Raw genomic sequence first — 21,078 nt, 5'->3', positions numbered from 1 at the left:
CTTACCTACAACAGAGATTCACTGGTTCTGTCACACAAAAAGATAAAACTAGACATAGGCAATTTTTCCTAGGGCAGTATGTGGCGACTGTGGTGTGGTCTCTTTCACCCACTTGACAGTGAGGAGCTTGCTCTGCCTAAATTCCAAATTGTCCAAAAACAACTCTGCCTGTCAGGTATGCTGAGAAGCTTACTGATTTCATCTGGCTTTTTGCTGACTTCAAGAAAAGCTCGTGCCATGCAAGAAATAGCAATGAACCTCAGCAGGTGCTCCAAGAGCACTTATGGAAGTAGTAGAAGACTTGAGTTCAACTCCTTATTGAATATGGCATATCTGGGTTTGTATTTAGTTTATGTGGTTTATAAACTGGATATTGAACTATACCTTTTCAGTCAAAGTGAATTTTCTAACAACAGGTCTAGAGTCATGCTCTTCCTCAGCTCTTATTAAAACTTATGAATCTTTAATTATTTCCTGCACAGTAGAAATCCCTTAACAGAGGACAAAAAACCCCAGCGAATCTCTAATTTAAGATGAGATAGTTTTATATGGAGTGTAAAAATGGATTCTTTCCAGCTGAAAAGGAGAAATTTTATCTCTTCTTGTATTTTAAACTGTAGATCCCTGTATACAAGAAGAATGCCATCAATCCAAACTATTCAAGAGGCAACGGGCACAAACTGAGACAGTGGAGGCTCCATCTGAACATATGTTCTCTTACTGCAACAGTAACTGAATAATAGAACCATTTGCTGGGAGAGGCTGTGAAGTCTCCATCCCTGGAGATTCACATAAGTCATCTGGACATAGTCCTCAGCAACTAGCTCTAGGTCACCCTGCTCATGCAGGAGGTGTGGACTCAATATTATCCTGAGGTCACTTCCAACCTCAGCTGTTCTGTGAGTCTGTGATTCTATTCAGAAGGTCATAATATTTGAAAAAAGGCTTTCAGGAAAATGGGTGAAATCCCTAATGATGAGCAAATTTCTTGGCAGAACTTTGTTCCATGCACTAATTGCAGCTGCACACATTGTTAAGGACAACTTTCTCAGGAGCCTCTATGTATTTCATACGGAGACCAGGTACCTAACTCAGGGTCTGGATTCCACACTTGAAGCGCAACATCCTTCAAAAGTCAGGTGTTGAAGTTTCTGCTATCTACGTGTCTAAATCTCTTAACCTATCTAGCCCTTACCTCTTGAAGTTAGCAGTGCTTACATGTGGTGTTCTTGGACATTCACTTGTTTTTAATGGAAAGGTTTTAATTTTGCTTCAGTGCGCACAGGCTTCAGAATGAGAAGCAAATCACTGAAGCTAATACTTTATTTCTTTGTAGCAAATTCTTGTTCTATTGAAATGTATCCAATCCTCCTGTCAGAATTGATATCCCTTATGTTTTATATATCTTTAATGTGTATTTTATATATATTTTCTGTTTTATATACCCTTATCTTTTATATATCTTATATAACTATACAAACCCCTACTTTTTTACATTTAAAAGGTGCTCCATATAGTGTATTGGAGAGGGTGTAGCCTTTGAAGTGGCCTTGGTGCCTTCTTTAATCCTGATATCTCTGGCTTAGCTAACTCCTACAAAAACAAACATCAGTGTTGCTTTAAGTCTCAGCTGCCTACAACAACCCCCCCTACAACAATAACTATGTTCCTAGCAGTGTCAATTATGCTGTAACATGGTCCCTAGCCATGCTGTCCAGCAGGAAGGGCAAGAATAAGAGTGAAAGGTGTAAGACCGAGGCAACTTTCAGGCACCTGTTTAGGACAATTTTACTGCCAGAGCAGAAGCCAGTATCTGGCTCTGGGGGTCTACAAGTGCAGTTAACAAGAACCCATGATTTAACAGAGTAGTATTAGCAGCACATAGATTCACCAAGAACACAGTAATGGACTTAAGGGAATACCATTTTGTCTTAAGGGAATACCATTTTGTCTTGCAGAGGAAACTAGAAGAGGCCAAGAACACAGAAACTGACACTAAATGTTTAACTCTGCGATGGAAAGAGAGTTCCCTGTCTGCTTTTCTGAAGGTCTCAGAGGACTGCACCAGGAAATACACATGAAATGTTGGTGATTGAAGGCTAATTTACATACAGAATGGTAGGGGTTGGAAGGGACTTCCAGAGATCTTCTAGTCCAGACCCCTGCTAAAGCAGCTTCACCTAGACCAGATTGTACAGAAGTGAATCCAGGCAGGTTTTGAAAGTCTCCAGAGACAGAGACTCCACAACCTCTCTAGGCAGCCTGTTGCAGTGCTTCATCACCCTCAAAGTAAAGAACATTTTCCTTAAGTGAAATCTCCTGTGTTCTAGTTTGTACCCATTGCTCCTTGTCCTGCCACTGGGTGCCACTGAAAAGAGCCCATTTATATCCTCTTGACCTCCACCTGATAGATATTTATATGTGTTGATAAAATCCCTTAACCATGATGGCCTGTTTAGCCACTACTAGTTTTAACTATATTGGGAAAGAAAGCTGGTCATGGAGATAAGCTATGGACCACACATATAATTAAAGTTGTACCACTATATGAAATAATAACAGTCATTCAGCTATAAATATAACCATAATTGCTGGGATGAAATATCTAAGAAATGGTTCCCTATGAATTTGTAACTTTCTAAAAGGAAGATTATAAAACACTATCTACGAGACTCTATTCGTAACTCTGATGCCTTTTATCATTCATATCTTTAGTAAAGTAAGCATTCATTTTTTTGTTATTTTTTTCACTCTGTTCACTGTTTAAAATGCTGTGCCTGGGCATGGAACAAATGCCTCCTTTTGTGGCTACCACACATCACTCAGAAATTTTTCTAAGGCAGAAAGAGTGTTGTAGGACGTTGGGTGAAGACAGGGAGGTAGAAACAAGGGTAGGGCAGAACCTGTGGGAGTGCTGTCCAGGAGACACCTGAGCACAGAGCACTTCCCAGGAAAAGAGACATCTGGGAGGAGCTGTGTGGAGTTTTGTGTCATTCTGGCAGGCATGGAAATTTGCCAAGCCCGAAGCTTTACTGGAGGGAGGCTACTGTGGGACTAAGGAGATTTGGGGGGAGCAGGGCTCTTCTTATTATGTCTTCAGAAAGATACTTCATTTTAGTTTTTCTTCTAAGAAAAGTGGAGCTGTGAATAATGGCTGAGTCATTTCTGTACAGAATACTTAGGAATACCAATACTTAGGAAAACCAAGAGCTTGGGGTGGGGAGGGGGGTTGATTAAGCTAATTCTGCTTATTTACCATATTAGCACGATTTACCATGCGATAATTCCTCCGTAGCCCTGTGCAACTAGGGCATTGAGAACAGTATGGTCATTTGGAATGAGAGTTTCAAGGTCAATTTAAGTTATCCATAGATTATACAAAGACACTAGAGTACCAGTGCCCAAATGCACAAGGTTTATTTTGGTATTGATTCAACCTGACGCAACAGAAAGAACCATTCCAGGAATGTCTCAGGTCTGGAGGAAACTAATTTCAATTTCTTTCATTCTGTTAAATGACCCTTAACTACCAACAGGGCAACATTACACTTGTGCATGCGCACACACATACATACAAGGCAGAAAAAGGGGTTGTGTTTCATCCAGCTGAAGTGGATGTTCAAAGCAGGCTGAGACCACCTTTTAACTTGTGTCCTTTTCTTCAGTCTCCTTTTGCAAAACTGCTTCTTAATGAATTCAAACTTTGTTTATTTTAAATGAAGAATAGCCATGCAAATCCTCCCAGGTCTTACCACTTTATTAAGCTTAATTTTCAAATTAAAAATAAATGGCACTGCCTACATTTATCCCATATGCAGGACTAAACTATAGAAGTGGTTTGGTCACTTGATGATGACTCTGTGATTAAGAAGGGGAATCAGTAAAAGGAGAGACCCACAGTTTGAATTGAACATGGATTTAATGAAACAACAAAACTAATATTTATGCAAATATAAAATATACAAAGTTATACTCAGCCCATTGAGTGTGCAATGGTCACAATAAGCATAAGAACAGTCCTCAGGAGAAGAAGAATGAGCAAACTCCTCCAGGGTCCAAGAAAAGCAAGATGAGTCCTCATCCTCAGCAAGTTTCCTCTTTATAATGTGTGACATGTATGGGATACACACCTGTGAGCCAGCTCGGATCAGTTGCCCTGGCTTTTGCCCCTCCCAGCTTAAGCTCTTCACTGACTCCAAACTGCACATGGCCCACATGCCATGGCCACCGCGGGGATTCCACCCCACTTAAACCTGGACAGGCACTTACATGTTTGTGTTACAGAAAAGAGTGCTGCCATTGCCAACACTGACATACTTACAGGATATGCAAAGTCAACTACACAGTAATCCTTATTATGGGTATGGTACTTGAAATCATGTCAGCTTTTAATAGTACTGAATGGGGTCATCTAAGGCTGAAGAAAATGAAGTAAGATTTCAAAAGTATTCCTTTGGATATTCAGCAGTTCCATGGTCTGCTCCAACACTGAGTTGCCCATGATAATGGAAGGTCATCTCCCATTGAAAAAAATAGGTTCTTAGGTATACTGTTTTTAAATTACATTTTCCACTGACACTTCTTTTTCCCTCCTGACAGACCATTATAACATATTAAGGGACAGGCAGAGAAATATGCAACTTGTTATTCAGGAAAGAAGTGAAGACACATTTAATCTTCACAAAACATCACAAATTAAAACAAACATCACAAGAACAAATAATACTTTAAAGGACATTATTCAACAAATTACTGAAAAATTACCATTCTATCATCATTAACTGTCTGAATTTCAACTTCTTAAAAGCAGTATTCATCATTTAATAAACACCAAATATATGGCAACAAAAAAGGTGGTGGCATCAGCACTAACAATTCAGTTAAGAAAATGGAAATGTCAGCATTTTTAAATCTTCCAGTAAAACAATAATCTGGCAAGATTAATCCTGAAGGTAAGAGTCTCTGAGAGCTCCAAGAGTTACAAATTAAATCCAAAACTCAAGAGACATCACAGTTGCAGAAACCCTCCTTATCTTCCTCTGAAATTTTTCTCATGTTGGGTTTGGACAACCTCTGTTCTCATTTAGCTCAGCAGCAGAAGGGAAGCATCTGCTACACAGGACAACTGGATGCAGGCAAGGTGAGAGTCTCTTTGTGCCTATCTGTGAGTGAAGCAGCACGCTGGCAGGGGCAGAGGTGAACAGAGTTGAGCATGAGAGTCAATATAATTTCCCTGTGGCAATGCAAGGGTGGAAGGCAATCCTTAGGAGACACTTCCAAACCTTTTAGGGGGATCTGTCTGAAAGTGTGGTCACTAAGTAGAGCTACAGACAAAGACTTTAAGATCATGAGCTATACTACATGTAAGAAATCCAGTGCAGGGTGATACCTGTATTTCTACCCCAAGCCCCAAGGAATATATCATAAGTCTTCTCTTATCTGTTAAAATTATGTATTGGATATAACTCATGACTGTAGTGGAATAACATTCACCCAGTACCACATACTTCACTTTTCTAAAGATCTATGGCCATCCAGCAGATTCTTAAAAGCCATATATATATAAATCAGTTGAGGAAATGAGAAAAGAGCAAAGGTAGGTACAAAAAAAAAGACAAAGGTAGCCAGGAGGGCAGTGGCACTGAATCCAGATACCATAAATACCTTATCTTGCATCAGGAGGGTTCTTAAACTACAAAAAGCTTTAAAAAAGATGACCTTTTTGCAGTATTTAGGTTCATCTCCTCTCATAACATTGCCAGGGTGACATTCACCACACACATGTAAATAAATTCATGAAAAAAAAGAAAATCTTGACTTGGTATAACATCACATTTATGATACTCTGTGTGAAATACCACCTCAAATGGCTCTCAATGAGTGCTCATTATATTATTAAAGGAACCCCAAATATCCTTAATGTCGATTATTTGATGGAATCAAATATAAGCATCCATATTGAGCCTCCTTGGATGAAGGGACAATTTGTCCTGATTTTAAAAAGCCCACAACATGGTAATTCACTATTACAGCAGCAGCAGAACTTCAGTAAACCCTATAGTTTTACATCCTCAGCACTGTCATATTGATGCTTTCCCCTAGCTAAGAAGATCAAAGAAATCTGATGTTTCACAAGGGATTTGAACTACACTGAAGAGAATTCCCAACTCCTAGTCAGTTTCTGAACACTGTCCAAATGTCCAGATGAAAAGAATGTTGCTATTCTCAGGCATGACTTCTGTGAAATGGGACTGATAGTCTCAGGAAATTCAGAATTAAAGAAACTTTTGCCTTGTGTACAAGATTAACTCATGCCCAGTTCTGCTGAAAATCTCTCAATTGTTCTGCAGCCTTCCATCGTTGTTGGGGTTTTTTGCTTGGTTTGGTTTGGTGTTTGGTTTTGTTTGTTTGTTGTAGTCTCAACCCTATTCACAGCAGCATTTATCTATAGCTCTAACCTATTACTGTCACTCTATGCAATAGCAAGTAATACCAGTAGAGACCAGGGAATATCCACAGCAATTGAAATGTCCTGTCCTTCCTGAAATGCACTTCAAATGTCAGATACCAGTCCATACAGAGCAGTTATGCTTGTTAGTTTTAACACTCTGGCTAGGCATGAAACCATTCATCTTCAGTATTGTAAAGAATTCATTCTTAAAATTAATTGATATAGATCTGAAAAGCAAACTATTATATTCAATTAAATTTAAAAACAAAACAAAAAAAAAAAAAAAAAAAAAAAAAAAAAACAACCAGACAACACATTGGACTTTTTAAAAGTATATATATTGATTCATAAGGGTGTAAGAAATATTTTTTGGCTTCTCATACCCACCCACACTGATAAATTTGATAATTCTCATATCAGAAAAGCAGTTGTTAAACAAGTAACATCAGTTTCTCGTCTCAGGCTTCTCATCTCAGATTTTGTTTATGCTAGATAGTTTTACTCTATGGTTATCCTAACATTGCCATGGCTGTTTCAGAAGGCAGCATCTGTGATTCTCCAGTGCAGCGGGCAGATAATCCACTGCTGCTTCTGCTGCGATCCGGAGCATTGCCCTGTGGGAAGTTCTCGCTGTGCATTGTAAATCTGCCACTGTGAACTTCAGGACGTGCAGCTCTTCTCAGAGAACTCTGGGATTTCAGAACAAATCACTATGTCTTGTCTCATAATTTACTTTTTTTTTTCTCTTAAGATGACACCAAAATGATAGTACACCATCTGATAGCAATCCACAGTGGGAAACTTCCAGGGAAACACTACAGCATGTTTCTCTACTGTTCTCATCTTGCTATTTACATGTTGCAGAGATGTTACAGCTTACACACGATTCTTGGAAGGCACTTTTTGTTATCCAAAGATTCTGAAGTTACAGCAGATCATTCCAGACTCTCATCAGAGTTTAATCCTCCCACTCAGTGCTCACAGTACAGGCCCCAGACGCTTGCTTCACATGCATATTTGCACAACGAAGGAACATGGAAGCGGTCAGCTTCGCTTCCTCTCAGACCTTCACAAGTACACCACAAAATTGGCATTTCCCCTATACTAGAACTATGATCAATGCAACATGTATGTTTCTACAGGAAAAGCGACAGCAAGATGGAGAAGCAATATGTAAAGTTGTAACAGTAGACTGCAGCATACAAATGCATGGAGCTAAAACTGTACAGCTACATAAAACATCATCCTAAATATCACATAGAAAACCCAAGAATACACTGTGAAAATCTCCCTAATATCATTTACCATGTGTGGGTATTTGGAGCAGTTTGCCAGCAAACCCCAGGTTTGTGTGGATGAAGAGACAAAGCAAACATCAGAGGACTCTGCCAAAATAGCTAATGTCAGAATGAGTGCATTTCAAAAACGTCTGCTAGCATGCTTTCCTTCTGTCAGTCAGGCCTCAATAACCTTTCCATAATCTTAAATTACAAATATCACATGCAGATAGTTAGTTCATACAGTTGGTACGGTAGCATCTCTGTCCCTTGGCTTCATGCTGGAAGTATATGAGCAGGTTAGATATTCCTAGGAACGCTGTGAGTGTTCCTCATTTTCTTTTACGTGAAATCCTTTCCATTCCTGTTTTCTTGAGGATTTGCTATAAACCAACTACTTGTCATGTCTACTGAACAATCACCTTTCCAATGCCTCAACTGCAATTTCAGGAGGCCACTTCAGTTCTCTGAACTGTAGACAAAGATTTTATTTAGGATGAAACTAACACTAAATTTTAAATATTTGTTTACGAACTATTGCAATGCTGTTAGCAACCAATGTCTCACAGTTTCTGATGATTGATTCTTTTCATCTGTCCATCACACACAGGTAAACAAGAGCATTCACAATGTGGTAAGATACCACAAACATACAGAAGTAAGTGATAAAGATGCTGCAGCAGATCTTGGTCAACTGCACACAGCACATACCCCATCATTATTATCAAAACTTGATTTTTGTCATTTCCCTTATGTCTTATATTTGCCAATGGTAAAAACTAGCTAAAAAGTCCTGCTTTGTTTCTGTTAGTCTTGTTGGGTTGGAATAAGACCATGAGTTGTGTATTGAATCCTACTGTTCCCAAAAAAGGCTTAATGGGGACGAAGTATTCATCATAAAGGATGCAGAGCAGCATCCTATATGATCATAGAATCATAGAATCAATAAGGTTGGAAAAGACCTCAGAGATCACCAAGTCCAACCTGTCACCCAGCACCTCATGACTACTAAACCATGACTTCAAGTGCCACATCCAATCCCTTTTTGAACACCTCCAGGGACGGTGACTCCAACACCTCCCTGGGCAGCACATTCTAATGGCCAACAACTCTTTCTGTGAAGAACTTTCTCCTCACCTCAAGTCTAAACTTCCCCTGGCACAGCTTGAGATTGTGTCCTCTTGTTCCAGTGATGGTTGCCTGGGAGAAGAGACCAACCCCCACATGTCTACAACCTCCCTTCAGGTAGTTGTAGAGAGCAGTAAGGTCTCCCCTGAGCCTTCTCTTCTGCAGGCTAAACAATCCCAGCACCCTTAGCCTCTCCTCATAAGGCTTGTGCTTGAGGCCTCTCACCAGCCTCGTTGTCCTTCTCTGGACACATTCAAGAGTCTCAATGTCCTTAAATTGAGGAGCCCAGAACTGGACACAGTACTCAAGGTGTGGCCTTACCAGCACTGAGTGCAGGGGCACAATGACTTCCCTGCTCCTGCTGGCCTGATGTGCCTGGTCCTTGATGTGAAATGTCAAAATGTCTACATATTGTGTAGTACCTGGCTAATGACTTCCGTGTCTGAATATGCAAGCTGAATAATGGCACTGGATTGGGTCAGAGCTATAGTACTGCATGGCACCTGAGCACACTGTCACCTATACATTCTATATCTGTGTTTGTATACACATAAATACATGCACCTAGCAAACATATTTTGACTGAACTAAGATAGATATACAAAGAAGGAAGAAAAATCTCAATGATTTTAAAAATCATTGTACAATGCTAATACTAAAAGGATTTATTTCAATCTTATTTTGGAAACAGGACTAAATCCATTAGGATTTGGAGTGGAAGGTGGACAGTTTCGTTAAGGAGATATGTTAGCTCCAACAATGTTTATTGGGGCAAGCCTGCGCTCTGGCTGCATATGGTGTACCTTTAAATAGGGCTGTTAAAACACCAAATAAAATGTCAAAGTCCGTCAGGTCTGGAGCTTTTATAAATTGTTTAGACTGGGGATAATTTGAGTTTTGAACATCACGCCTTGCAGATTGCAAAGCACCGAGATAGGAAAGGGGGCCCGGGAGAAGAACCTGGAGCAGGCAGCCTGGTGGAAAGGCACCTCCTGGGTCACCTCTCTCCTCACCAAGTCGCCTCCCTCTTCCCTGTGGCTTGCAGACTCCTGCTGTTTGCCTCCCCTCTCTCTGGGTGGCATCCTTAGGTTACATGGGACACTAAACAACCATATTAAAATAAAAAAAAAATTAAAATTAAAAAAAGTCACTCCCAAAGGCAGTGCTACAGCCACTTGCTGGAGATGTGCAAGCGATGAGAAACTTCACTCTGGGCTGCCCGGTAAGCACCCACCAATGCTCCAGCGTTATAGATGGCAAGACTGAAGCGAGCGGAGCCTGGAAGAGCCACCCGGCATGCCACACCTTCATAGCCATCCTCTCATGCCTCCCCCTGCCACCCTCGCCGGTGCAGAAGAGCTAAGCACCGCCTCCCTTCGGCCCCCCCTGCCCCTCCACCCTCCCGGCTCTCCCACCCACGGCGCGGCCCGGACCTCACCTTCAGCTCCCGGGAGGCCACGCGGGCCGCCAGCTCGATGACACAGCCCACCGCCATGCGTGCCGCCCCGGCCGAGTGCAGCTCGTTCCAAACGGTGTCACTGTCCACCTGAGCAAACAGCCGGCCCCGGGAGGAAGGCAGAGGAGAGAGGGAGAGGGAAAGGGAGAGGGAGAGCATGAGAGAAAACAAACCCGTGAGGGAGGGCTGGCAGCCTGACAGCCCGTGTACAATAACATCAGTCTTCCGTCCTGGCCAGCTGAAAGGCCTTCTGGACATGGCTTTGCTTATGCTTTTTCTCTGCACGGGCTTCTCCAATGGAAACACATTCCTGTCATGCCTCGCTGCCATTCCCTGTTTAGATTTCTCATTACAAACAGTGTAACATCGGCCGGGCTGGGCCTGCTGGCCAGCCGCCCCGCACCCGGTCCTCACGCTGGTGGGAGAACAGGGACCTGCCAGGGCTGGGACCGAGTGGACATGGCCACCGCTGCCCCCAGCAGCCGGCACGGGCAATCCGTGACACCAAAACTCGAGGATGGCTCAGGTCATTACCCCTTTTAAAAGAATGAAAAGAGCGGAGAGCGTTCACTTTTCCTACCAAGACAGGATTGTTTTCATGGGATTGAAATCAAAGCAATTTAGTTATTTGGATTACTTTCATTAGTCACTATTGCCATAGACAGAAATAAAATTAAATAAAGTATAAACACTTGCACTATCTCCAGTTTTGATGAAATACAAAGCTTTAGCTGAAAGGCTTTAGGTCCACTTTGTAACAGATTAGTGTGGTTATTCAGAGAAAATTGCCTTTTGTGCCTTCTAAATGAGCAAGTGTGGTGTAAAACATTACACAACTATTATAAAAAATAGGATAAAATATTGTAAAATATTATAAAGATAACATTATTAAGATGACAAAACATTGTAAAAGTAAACTGCTATAAAGAGAACATTATAAAGCCAACTGAGCAGTACTGCCCTACAGCTTCAATCAGTCTGCCAAAATTGCACTTTAGCAACTTTAGTAACTATTTGCAGAAACATACCAAACAAACAGGTGAATTATTGTGTGTCCCCTATATGATACAATGCCAAGCAGACATGGTGGTGTGAATAGTCTGAAAAAGTTGCCCAAAGAGCCAGCCAGACTTCCTCAGCACTCTACGGGAAGTGCATTTAATTATATCATATAAGTTTATCATTAAAAGAAAAACGTTTAGGGATAGACCAAATACTGTGTCAGATGCTATTTGGATAAATTCCAAGCGCACTGAGACATGTTTTCAGTTTGGATCAGAAGCTTCTGTTCCTAATTTCTCTTTAAAAAAAAGAAAAAAAGAAAAAAAGAAAAGAGGGGAAAAAAAAAAGGAGGAAAGAAAGAAATCAAGTAATTGAAAATGGATGCAACTGCTACTCGATTCTGGAGGTTCTGATTAGTCATTTGAAACAGAAAGAAGCTTGATCTCTCTACACCTGTCAAATATCTGCACCATTACTGTTACAATAATATTATATTCCAAGCTACTAAAGTAATCTTATTTATCAGAGGACTAGACTGGAGTTTCCTGTTGTTTCAGTCAGTTTTGTGTGCATGCTGCAGGACTAATGAAAATCGTTCAAATAGTTCATATTCACAGTAGACTGGATTTTGCTTGCAAAATTTAGAGTAACAGTAATAGCACCCTGTTTTCATCTGAGACACTCAAGATGTTGTGCAAACACAACTAAGCATCATCAGCTTCACACAGGATGATTTATCACGTTTATTTTGCGGATTAGTAGCTTGAGATTTGGAGAAATTAAGTAGCTGTCCCAAGGATACACACAAATCAATAGGTAACTAGGAAAATTACAAGAAATAAGAAAAGAAACCTAGTATTTAACATTAGGCAGGCCTTCAGGTTGCCTCACTATTGCTTTACAGTGAATGTGAATCAGTTTTCATTTTTTTAAACTAATAAGGAGATAACTAAGTGGAGGTCATCAGTTAAATCATTTTAATCAAACCATAATAAAGTTTGAAAAATACTGTGCAGTACTTTAAATAAAGAAATATCAACAAGAGGGCTGGGAGGGAGTACTTTCTTACCATTTTTATGGCTAGCAAATTAAGGTTAACATGAAGGAGTGGCTGGTGAAAATGATTCAATGACAGCTGCTCCGTACACTAGGGCACAAGCAGGAGCCTGCATCCTCAAAGGGACTATGATTCATTTCCAGGAAGGCCGATTAAGTTAAAATTGTAACCACAGCTTGAGAGTACCCACCCTTCAAGACAGTTGTCTGCCCTGACACACGAGACGGCAGCCTCTCCAACCACTGAACTCTGAGTATTGGCCAGGATAAAGCATTTATCATGTTCTGCTTTCAGCTGAGTGTGAGGAGACTGAGCGGGGGCAATACGACGAAATATCTTCCACAGAAAAATTTCCCTCGGATCACTTAAATTGCTGCTACCTAGTTTTACCTGGACTGGAAGTGAAAATGGGCGATCAGGAAACAAATCAGCGTTTCCTGAGGAGTTTTCAAAAATGACCACCTAATTGTACACAGGAACTGCAGGGTATTTTAGCTGGTCTCTTGGGCGTGGTACGTGTAACGAATGGTAAACTCTCAAAGGCAGGACTAGCCAAGTGAAACTGCAGTACCTTAGTGCATCATTATAATACCAAAATATAGCAAACATATTTATAGCAGCTCTGAGAAGGCACAGTATTAGACACTTGGATGTCAGTTTCTGTTTCATATTCATGCAAAATTAAGACTGAATTTCTGAGAACATCTCTTGAAGAACAGCCTAGAATGACTTTCATCACACAGACAGCGCTTTAGCTGCAACAACTGGAAAACACTATCTCACTCTTTTATACCTCTGTTAGTTCTGTGTGTTGCTTTAAATATTTCAGGTGTTTAAACAGAGCTTTTCTTTAAGTGTTACTCAATGTTTACTTTGTAAATTGCTGTTGAAATACAGTGATATAAGTGGCAAACCCATTAAAACTGCAACTACTAGCTGGCCCAGTTGTCAAACTGTATATGAAATGCAGCTATGTAAATCCTACTAGATATGCTTTTCTTTATTCCTGTGAGATGAAATGATTGTAAAGTAAGTAAAGTAAAAGGGTTAGGATTAGATACTGTGGTTTCTGGTTCTAGTTCATGTGTACATCACATGTATCTGACAGTCTATCTAGATGCTGAGTATGCATGAATTTGTGACAAATGTGATGTTTTCTAAATCACAGACTACGAAGAAGTCAGCTGGAATTTTATAAGGGGTTGTTTTTGTTCTGCAAGTGCTGTGAAGCAGCCAAAGAATTCAGTAAAAACCCTATTTTGTTTCAGTTTTTGGAAAATGTTAAAGAACATTTACACAAAACACAGGATTTGTAGCTTAATTCTAACACAGAATCTTAGTCCTTTTTTTTTTTTAAATTATATATGTTCTTTTCATTTACAAGTCCTTTAAAAACAAAAGAGATAGGATAGGAAAATCTTCTGAATGCCTAACCAAATGAAAAAGAACATTATTTGGAAGCATCCAAATGTCAGGGTTCACCTATGAGTGTACCACACAGTTCATTATCAAAAAATCCTATCACTGCTGGAGCTCTTCAAAGAAGGATTGTGCATGATAGCACCAGGAGTCAAAAAACACAAGCCCTATCTGAACACTGACTTTCTAACACACATATGGATTTACTTCAGTCCAAGTTTCCTGAATGAGCACTGTAGGTTGTAGGCTTTTTCAAGCACATTTAGTATAGCTCAATCATTGGCATGTGTAGCAAAGCTAATACTCTGTAAAGCTACAGATGATAGAAATTAAGCTACCTGTCCCTGAAGTGGATGTGGAGGCATAAAAGAGGAAGTGGATGACTTAAGTGAAAAGAAATGTAGGTAACTTGTCCTGATTGAATGCAACTAATGTTTCAAGTCTTGTGTGCAGAAATTCCCTGCTTTGCACTACAAAAAGAACTTGATATGAATGCTTCCTGCAAGAAAAATCTATGTGATAACTTGACTTTCAGAATGAAGACTTTACACATACTGAAAACAAGCTAAGAAACAAGAATTCTTTACAGCAGAGATGGTTAGCAGATAAAAAGATTGTACCATAACCCCTCAGGGCTGGAATATTTCATATAAAGGAAAACTATAGAGGTTGAAAATTACTCACTCCTTATACTGTGCTATGATTGTGGCACTTGTATGTGAAGATGGAGAGGAAGGATATGGAAATATATCTGAGAGAGAGATTGTCTACCTAAAAGCCTTTCTGAAATCACTGCAGCTGCTGAAACTGTAAATGTTATTTTCCCTGCTATTTATATTATAAACCTACCTTAGAGAGGCATAATAATTCTAAAGCATTTTTGGAAGTTATCTGTAACTATATTTTGTTTTACCTGTCCCTTCCCCTGGCAGAGAACCTCTTCACTCTTCACCCTCTCTTTCAGTCCTCCTTCCTCCAGAAGCCTCCTGGGATCTGCCTGATTATGACTGGATCAAAATTCTGCTGACCACAGGTACTGCTCACATTCTGACATGCCCTTCCATTTTTGACACCCTGAATGAAGTATTCATCTTCGTGAGTTATTTGTCTTTCTTAAATAATCATTGTAAACTCTGAAGTTTACAGTAATAACTGATAACTATGTGGCAATATAATAGACCCCAAGCTATTGCTTTGAAATGGATTCTGGCAAACCATCCTAGAGCCTGCCTTCTCTCTCTTTCTCTCTCTGTCTCTCACACACACACACAATTTACAATTTAACATAATTCCATCTTCCACAGTGGCATTGTGATTTCACTCCTAAAAGGAATTAAAAGTATACTGACTCATTCTGCTCTGTATTCCCTGTACAGCTCTTGCCATCAGAAAAATCAAAACCAGTCCTCTTAGAGTTACCACATCTCCCTACCAGAGATACTCTTCTTAGAATTCTCTAAGAATAGTTCAAAAATGCAATCTGTCATCTACTTGTTCATGGAAATGTTGACCTCTGATGATCCTTTGATATCAGTGATTGTATTCTGTGCGTCCAGTATCCTGAACAACACGCTAAAATGTAGCAGTTCTTTAGAGTAGTTTAAAAGGATTCTTTACCCTTTCTGTAAAGAGCAGAAGTTGAGCTCAGCTGCTCTTGGATGGAAGTTGATCCAATATTCATTTCAGATGGATAAATTTCAACTCTGGAAAAACTACCACATTTAAAGAAAGAAATTAGCTGTCCTTTGGCATAAGTGGTTATAAAACTGAGAACGAAATGAAACCTTGTCAGCTAGCAATCACGTAGCTGTCTGCAGTGAACAAATTGATTAGGAAATCTGTATGAAATAATATAGGAAAGTACAAACCTCAGTGATTCTGCAGTTTAGTAAAATTTGTGTATTGCAAAATGAAGTCCTGCGCTTCAGCTTTAAAAGTGCTCAGAGATTCACACACTTCCTCTTATGCCAGAGAAAACATGTTTCCTTCATTGGGTTTTTTTCAGATCCTTGGCATGAAAATAGAGAGTGAATATCTTCCTGAAGTGTTGCAACCTCTAAAAATTGTGTGTGGCATTTTGCTGTCGCTTCCAGCAAGGAGTCTCTCATCCTTGGAGACAGCTGGTGCCAGCAAACACTAGCACATGAGTTTTCAATGCGTTGCTCCTGACCACGAACAGTGCAGCTTCCCAGGTGCCACGCTCATAGCTCTCACCTCCCATTCCTACAGATGTCCTGGTGATCATTCATCACCTCCACGATTTTCACTAAGAAGCAAAAGGTCCTCAAAATGCTTCTCAGTTGCTGTTTCATCTCACCATGACTAAAGAAGCAAAGGTGTGCACATCATCTCCAAGGAACAAGCTCTAATAAATGGCCTGTCAGCCATGTCTCTTGTTAAGGAACAAAGGAGAAAAAGTTTGCATGGCTGACAGCTCTTCCATAAATCCCATGTACAGGAAGTATGTAAAAGTGGGCTACTTTAGGAAAAATATGGACAGTGATCTTCCTTTTTTTTCCCACTGCCATTTTGCAGATGTATCAGAGATGTGTTCTGTCTAAGGCATTTCCAGCTGCTCTAATCTAAAATTCCTGCCGCAGAGGGTACCCAGAATACCAGCTATTCATGCTTTCTTGCCCACCAGTGCAGTTCACAAAGACATCTTTGCATTTGTAAATACAAAGAGGATGCAACCTTTTGGCTCCAGTGGGATGAGTAGTTCAAAGGATCATCACAAATCCCTGCTTGAACAAAAACCATGGAATTCACTTGGGCTTGTGCTGGCTTCCCTATATAATAATTACAGTAAGATAATTTATCATCAGTAATATTAATGGAAATCAACTTCTGAAAATAATCATTAAAACTGTTAATTCTGACCTCAAAAATCTCTTTCCTGGGCAAAACCAAGGACTGGTGATGGTACATATACCCACTGTAAGTAGGATATTTATCATCATGGAATTTTTACCTAGCAGTAGTGATGTAAATTGCAAAACTTCCATAAATCAAAGCAAATACTCAGAAAATACTCAAAAATTCTAAGTAAACATTAGTGACTGAATTCCTAGCAGAGTTACTGCTGCTGGTAGTCAGCTACTGGTAAAAATGCAGCAGTCCTGTACAACTGGAATTCACCTTAAAGCTTGTGAAAGTGTATGAGGTCTGTATTAAAAATATAAATAGCTTTGTATTCAAAATGAGAATGAGAGAAAAATCAGGCTGAATCCTGTGATGAATATCTACAGAAGAAATAGTTTGAGTCAGCTGCTCTCTTAAACTAACTTTTATGATAAGCATTCAGAATCTCTGGGTCTCATAAAGCATACATTAGACATCTTAAAGGATCTCAAAACCTTAGTGAAAGAGTGATGTGTAGATCACTGGTAGGGGGAATGGAGGGAGGATGGCATGGATTAGAAGTGGATTAGAACTTGTTTTTAGAAAAAGCTCATAAATAAAACACTTAGGCCCACATTCAAGTCTCAGATACGTGGCATATATCACCAGATGCTTGTAAAAAATGTTACTGCACTTTCAGACCTAGCCCTGAGTACTCTATTAATTTAAGCTGACATTTGCTTTAGTATTTAATGGGTTACTGTGTGAAAATGCTTGTGCAACTGCTTTCTTGTGCTTGATCTTGCAGTTTTCAGGAGTTCACAGCCAAACAGATAGAACCATCTGTAGTTGGTTGCAATGCACACAATTACAGGAAATGCAGTTTTTTCTGTGTGGAAGTCAAGCCTCTTTTAAAGTTTCCTCAGTTGTTGCTGCACACATTTAAGCAATACATAGAATTTTGCCTTTCTTCTTGGAGGTAGATGATCTTTATGCCAGAAGCCATCGTGGAGCTGTACTCGAACATGGTGTTTATTCAGACGAGAAACACATGAACATTTCCTGTTTAGAAGGCTTTTCTGTCCATCTTGGGGGCTAAATTCTATCAGTAAACAGCAATGTGTTTTTAAAGTGGAAATGTGAATTCTGCTTTGGTTTCACAATTCCCATCAAATCCATATGTGTGTATATGGTGAAGTCTCAGGAGAATGAATAGTATCAGTAAATTGTATATGGTACTATTCCACTATTTACATGTAATATATATTTTGTATACAAAAGGTTTCATATTCTGGCATAAAAAAAGGCTTCTTTGTATAATGCTGGCCTTTGGCAAACCAATAGGTTTTAGGAAATGCACAAAATGAGGTAATACATTAAAAATTTTGACTTCATAGTAGTCCATTAACTTCTCGATAGTTTTCTGTGTTCTGTGTGCTGCATCATTCCTTCTCCCCCCTCCCCATCCCCTCAGTTTTAATCTGGTCTACTAGTAAGGAAAAAAAGGGAAAACAATTTATCTGAAGGACCAAACTGACCACTCCTGAGCTTTCTGTCCTTGCCTGATGCAAATAAAAGGAGTCTGGGACTATTCTAAAATACTCTGTTGTGCCTACAATCGTGCCAAGAAACTGTCTCCTAATTGAACAGTTTCACCTCACCCTGTTCTAAACATCAGGCTCTTTGTTGGATGGCATAAGGCCACCTGAATGCCTTTGAAGGAGACTAATGGAACAAAATATCTTCCCTTTAATGCAAAGAGATTATTTCCCCTTTTTTTGTGTGTGGCTGTGATATTGATAATGCTCAATGTGGCTTCTCCTCTCTGCCCAGAAATGAGACACCATTGCACTTTCCAGATCCAGAGATGACATCTTTGTACCTCAGTAAAGGAAAAGTAAGTATATTTTGTCCCCTAAAATTAGGGACTGACTTGCTTCAAGTCTTTGTTTATGAAGGAAATCAGCACCTCATGTCAGTTCTTCTAAGATGTACTGACTTCTACTCTACTGATGTACATAACTCTCTAATGGTTATAAAGAGTAGTCAGGGTTCTGCATTGGCTGTTTCAGAAATTTGTCTGAGATTAGGTACATGGAGCTGGACAAATGAGACTTCAGAGAACGTTTTTTTTCTGAACTGAAAGTAATTAAATAGGTAGAGTTTATCTCAATTCTCTATTTCTTCCTTAGTTTGCCTGCTCAAGGGATCTGTGAGTTTGTCAGCTAGAAAGCCTGTAATTCCCTCTGCATAAGAGGACTTGACTAAAGTGTAATGTCATTTGGCCCTTTCCTACAAAATGTAGTCCACTGAAGCAGCTGACGCTCATGAATTGCCAGAACTGATGGAGAGTACCACCTGAAAAAGAGCATTCACCATCGGAGCTGGGAGTACATTTTGCCCTCATTTCCCCATCCTGTGGATAGCCTAGATAGGTTTATCTGGAACTACACTAAGTGACTGAGTATCCTTGAGTGATTTGGGATGACAGTTCTGTAAGAATGCAGAGTTTTTATAACTGCATTTCTTCTCGTGATAGTTACAGGCCAAATTATTTTCTGACATGAAAGATCTAAGCTATACTTCAGTTAATGAAGCAAGGCTAAGAGTTAAGAAGGAGGACCAGCTTATCCCAGCAGAAAATCTCATATCTGTTTTACTGCAATAACTGCAAAATTAGAGGAAATTCAGTGGACTTTCCATAATTGGCTCAACATTTGGCCCATGAGCCACTCTGTTCATGTCACTAAACATTTATTCTGCCTAAGTCTGATTTCTTGCAGGGTGTTGTTCTCCCCCAGCTCCTCCTCGCGCAATTTAAAGATCTGACTTTACACATTGCAGGTTTGGAGCAGTGTCTTTTGAGGGTGGGGGCAGAGCAGGGGGGATTGGATAACTGCCCAATTTCATATGATAAAAGGGAAATTCTCTTCTGTCTGCAGGAAAATCCCCAGGGAACAACGTATGAAACCCAAACTTAAATAAAATCATATCCTGTTTGCAAACATCATATTCCCTTTGCTTCTCAGTAATCTGGACCCATAAACCCCAGCACAGCTTGAGAGCCCATTCCTCATCTAAACAAATGCCATAAGCCCCTTTATACTTTTACAACCATGTCAGAAAATAATATTGACTGCCAATAGTGATGTGATTGGAGTTGCCTCCTCTGAGCCATAAAAGAAGTAGTCTGTTATCAATTTCTCTAAATGCATCAAGGGAATTATGGGCTGGTTCAGTTCCAAGTTATAAATGACAATTCAAAAGCCACAGAAGCGTTTGAAGCTGGGAGCCGATGATGACATTATCATAAAAGCCTGCTCTTCTTTGCTTTTGTGGGGTTTTTTTGCCTATCAACTATACAAAAAAAATGTGGCTGAGAAATGACTTCAAGATTTCTTCACACAGCAGCAGGTCAAACAGGCAGGAAAACAATCACTATTTTTAGTGACAGACTGAGGCAACGAGATGAAGCTTAGGCCTATTAAAAGGAGATTTCTGCTTCTCTTGCTGTCATTCGCACAGCACAGCAGAAGAGAAGGAATAGCAATAGATGGATACATTGATCAAATGCTCAATTCTAGATAATTATCATTACAGATCAGATCATCTGTTTACAGATGAAAAAATGACAGAATGGCCTGATAATCACCAGAACCAAAACTTAATTTCTGATTATTCTTCCCGTTTGGCCACTTCACCTGCAATCTGCCCACACCTCCTGGAAACCTTTTCACATTCCAAACCTCTGACCAGTTGCAAGAAACCATCTCTTGTTATTAAAACTGCTGGCTGTAGACCTGCTAGTCTCTCTCCGACATAAGGAATTTCACCCTCTCAATATTAGAATTCTTGAACAACAGTTGGTTCTGGAAGACCATTAGCTTTTAAAAAGAATACAAAGCACTATTGCAAGAGGGAGCTCCCATACCTCAGCAGATGTTATGCTGCTGACCCTAGATAGTCCTCTGATGTAAGATTAATCATCATTGAAAGAAAACTTGCTATGGGCAAATTTAGGAGGTTAGATTTAGACAACTTCTTTTCCTTTTTCTGTGTTATCTATTCAGTTTGGCTCTCAGTATGAAACAGATTTGTTCTTTTTGATAAGAGATGTAATTGTTACTCATATAGTTTCTTATAAAGCATATTGTTTGAGTTCTTCAGAAAGCCTAATATATACACCAAGCCAAATTTGCCAATGCCCTGACATAGTCAGTTCCTATCACTTCTTGAAGGACAATTAATATGGATGAAAAGTGTTTACACAGTCAGTAAAGGGTAGCTATACATACATTTTGCACTGGTACAAATTATTTAGAGCCATAATGGAACAGGATCACAAAATATTAGTTATAGACATTGTCTCTTGGTTTCATTTCAAAATTGCTGGAAAACCCCTTTCTTTAGTGTAACTAAAACTAATGTTCAAAGAATGGGATCCCTG

The 21,078-nt window shown here is 39.7% G+C and overlaps 1 protein-coding gene across 12 annotated transcripts in view; it reads right to left on the bottom strand.

Moving 5' to 3' along the window:
- HDAC9 (histone deacetylase 9) overlaps positions 1-21,078 on the bottom strand; it is a 471,044-nt gene that overhangs the window by 100,270 nt on the left and 349,696 nt on the right. For all 12 annotated transcript variants that reach the window (XR_008462230.1, XM_054161160.1, XM_054161166.1 and 9 more), the window contains one exon: positions 10,295-10,402. Coding sequence is in view for 11 of the 12 variants with exons in the window: in XM_054161160.1 (XP_054017135.1) it covers positions 10,295-10,402 (108 nt within the window). In the remaining variant the exon portion in view is untranslated. The remainder of the gene's footprint in view (positions 1-10,294; positions 10,403-21,078) is intronic.

Source organism: Dryobates pubescens, chromosome 4 (assembly GCF_014839835.1).
Source record: "Dryobates pubescens isolate bDryPub1 chromosome 4, bDryPub1.pri, whole genome shotgun sequence".
NCBI lineage: Eukaryota > Metazoa > Chordata > Aves > Piciformes > Picidae > Dryobates > Dryobates pubescens.
Note: the sequence above shows the minus strand (reverse complement) of the source record. Positions and strands in the feature narration are given on the sequence as shown.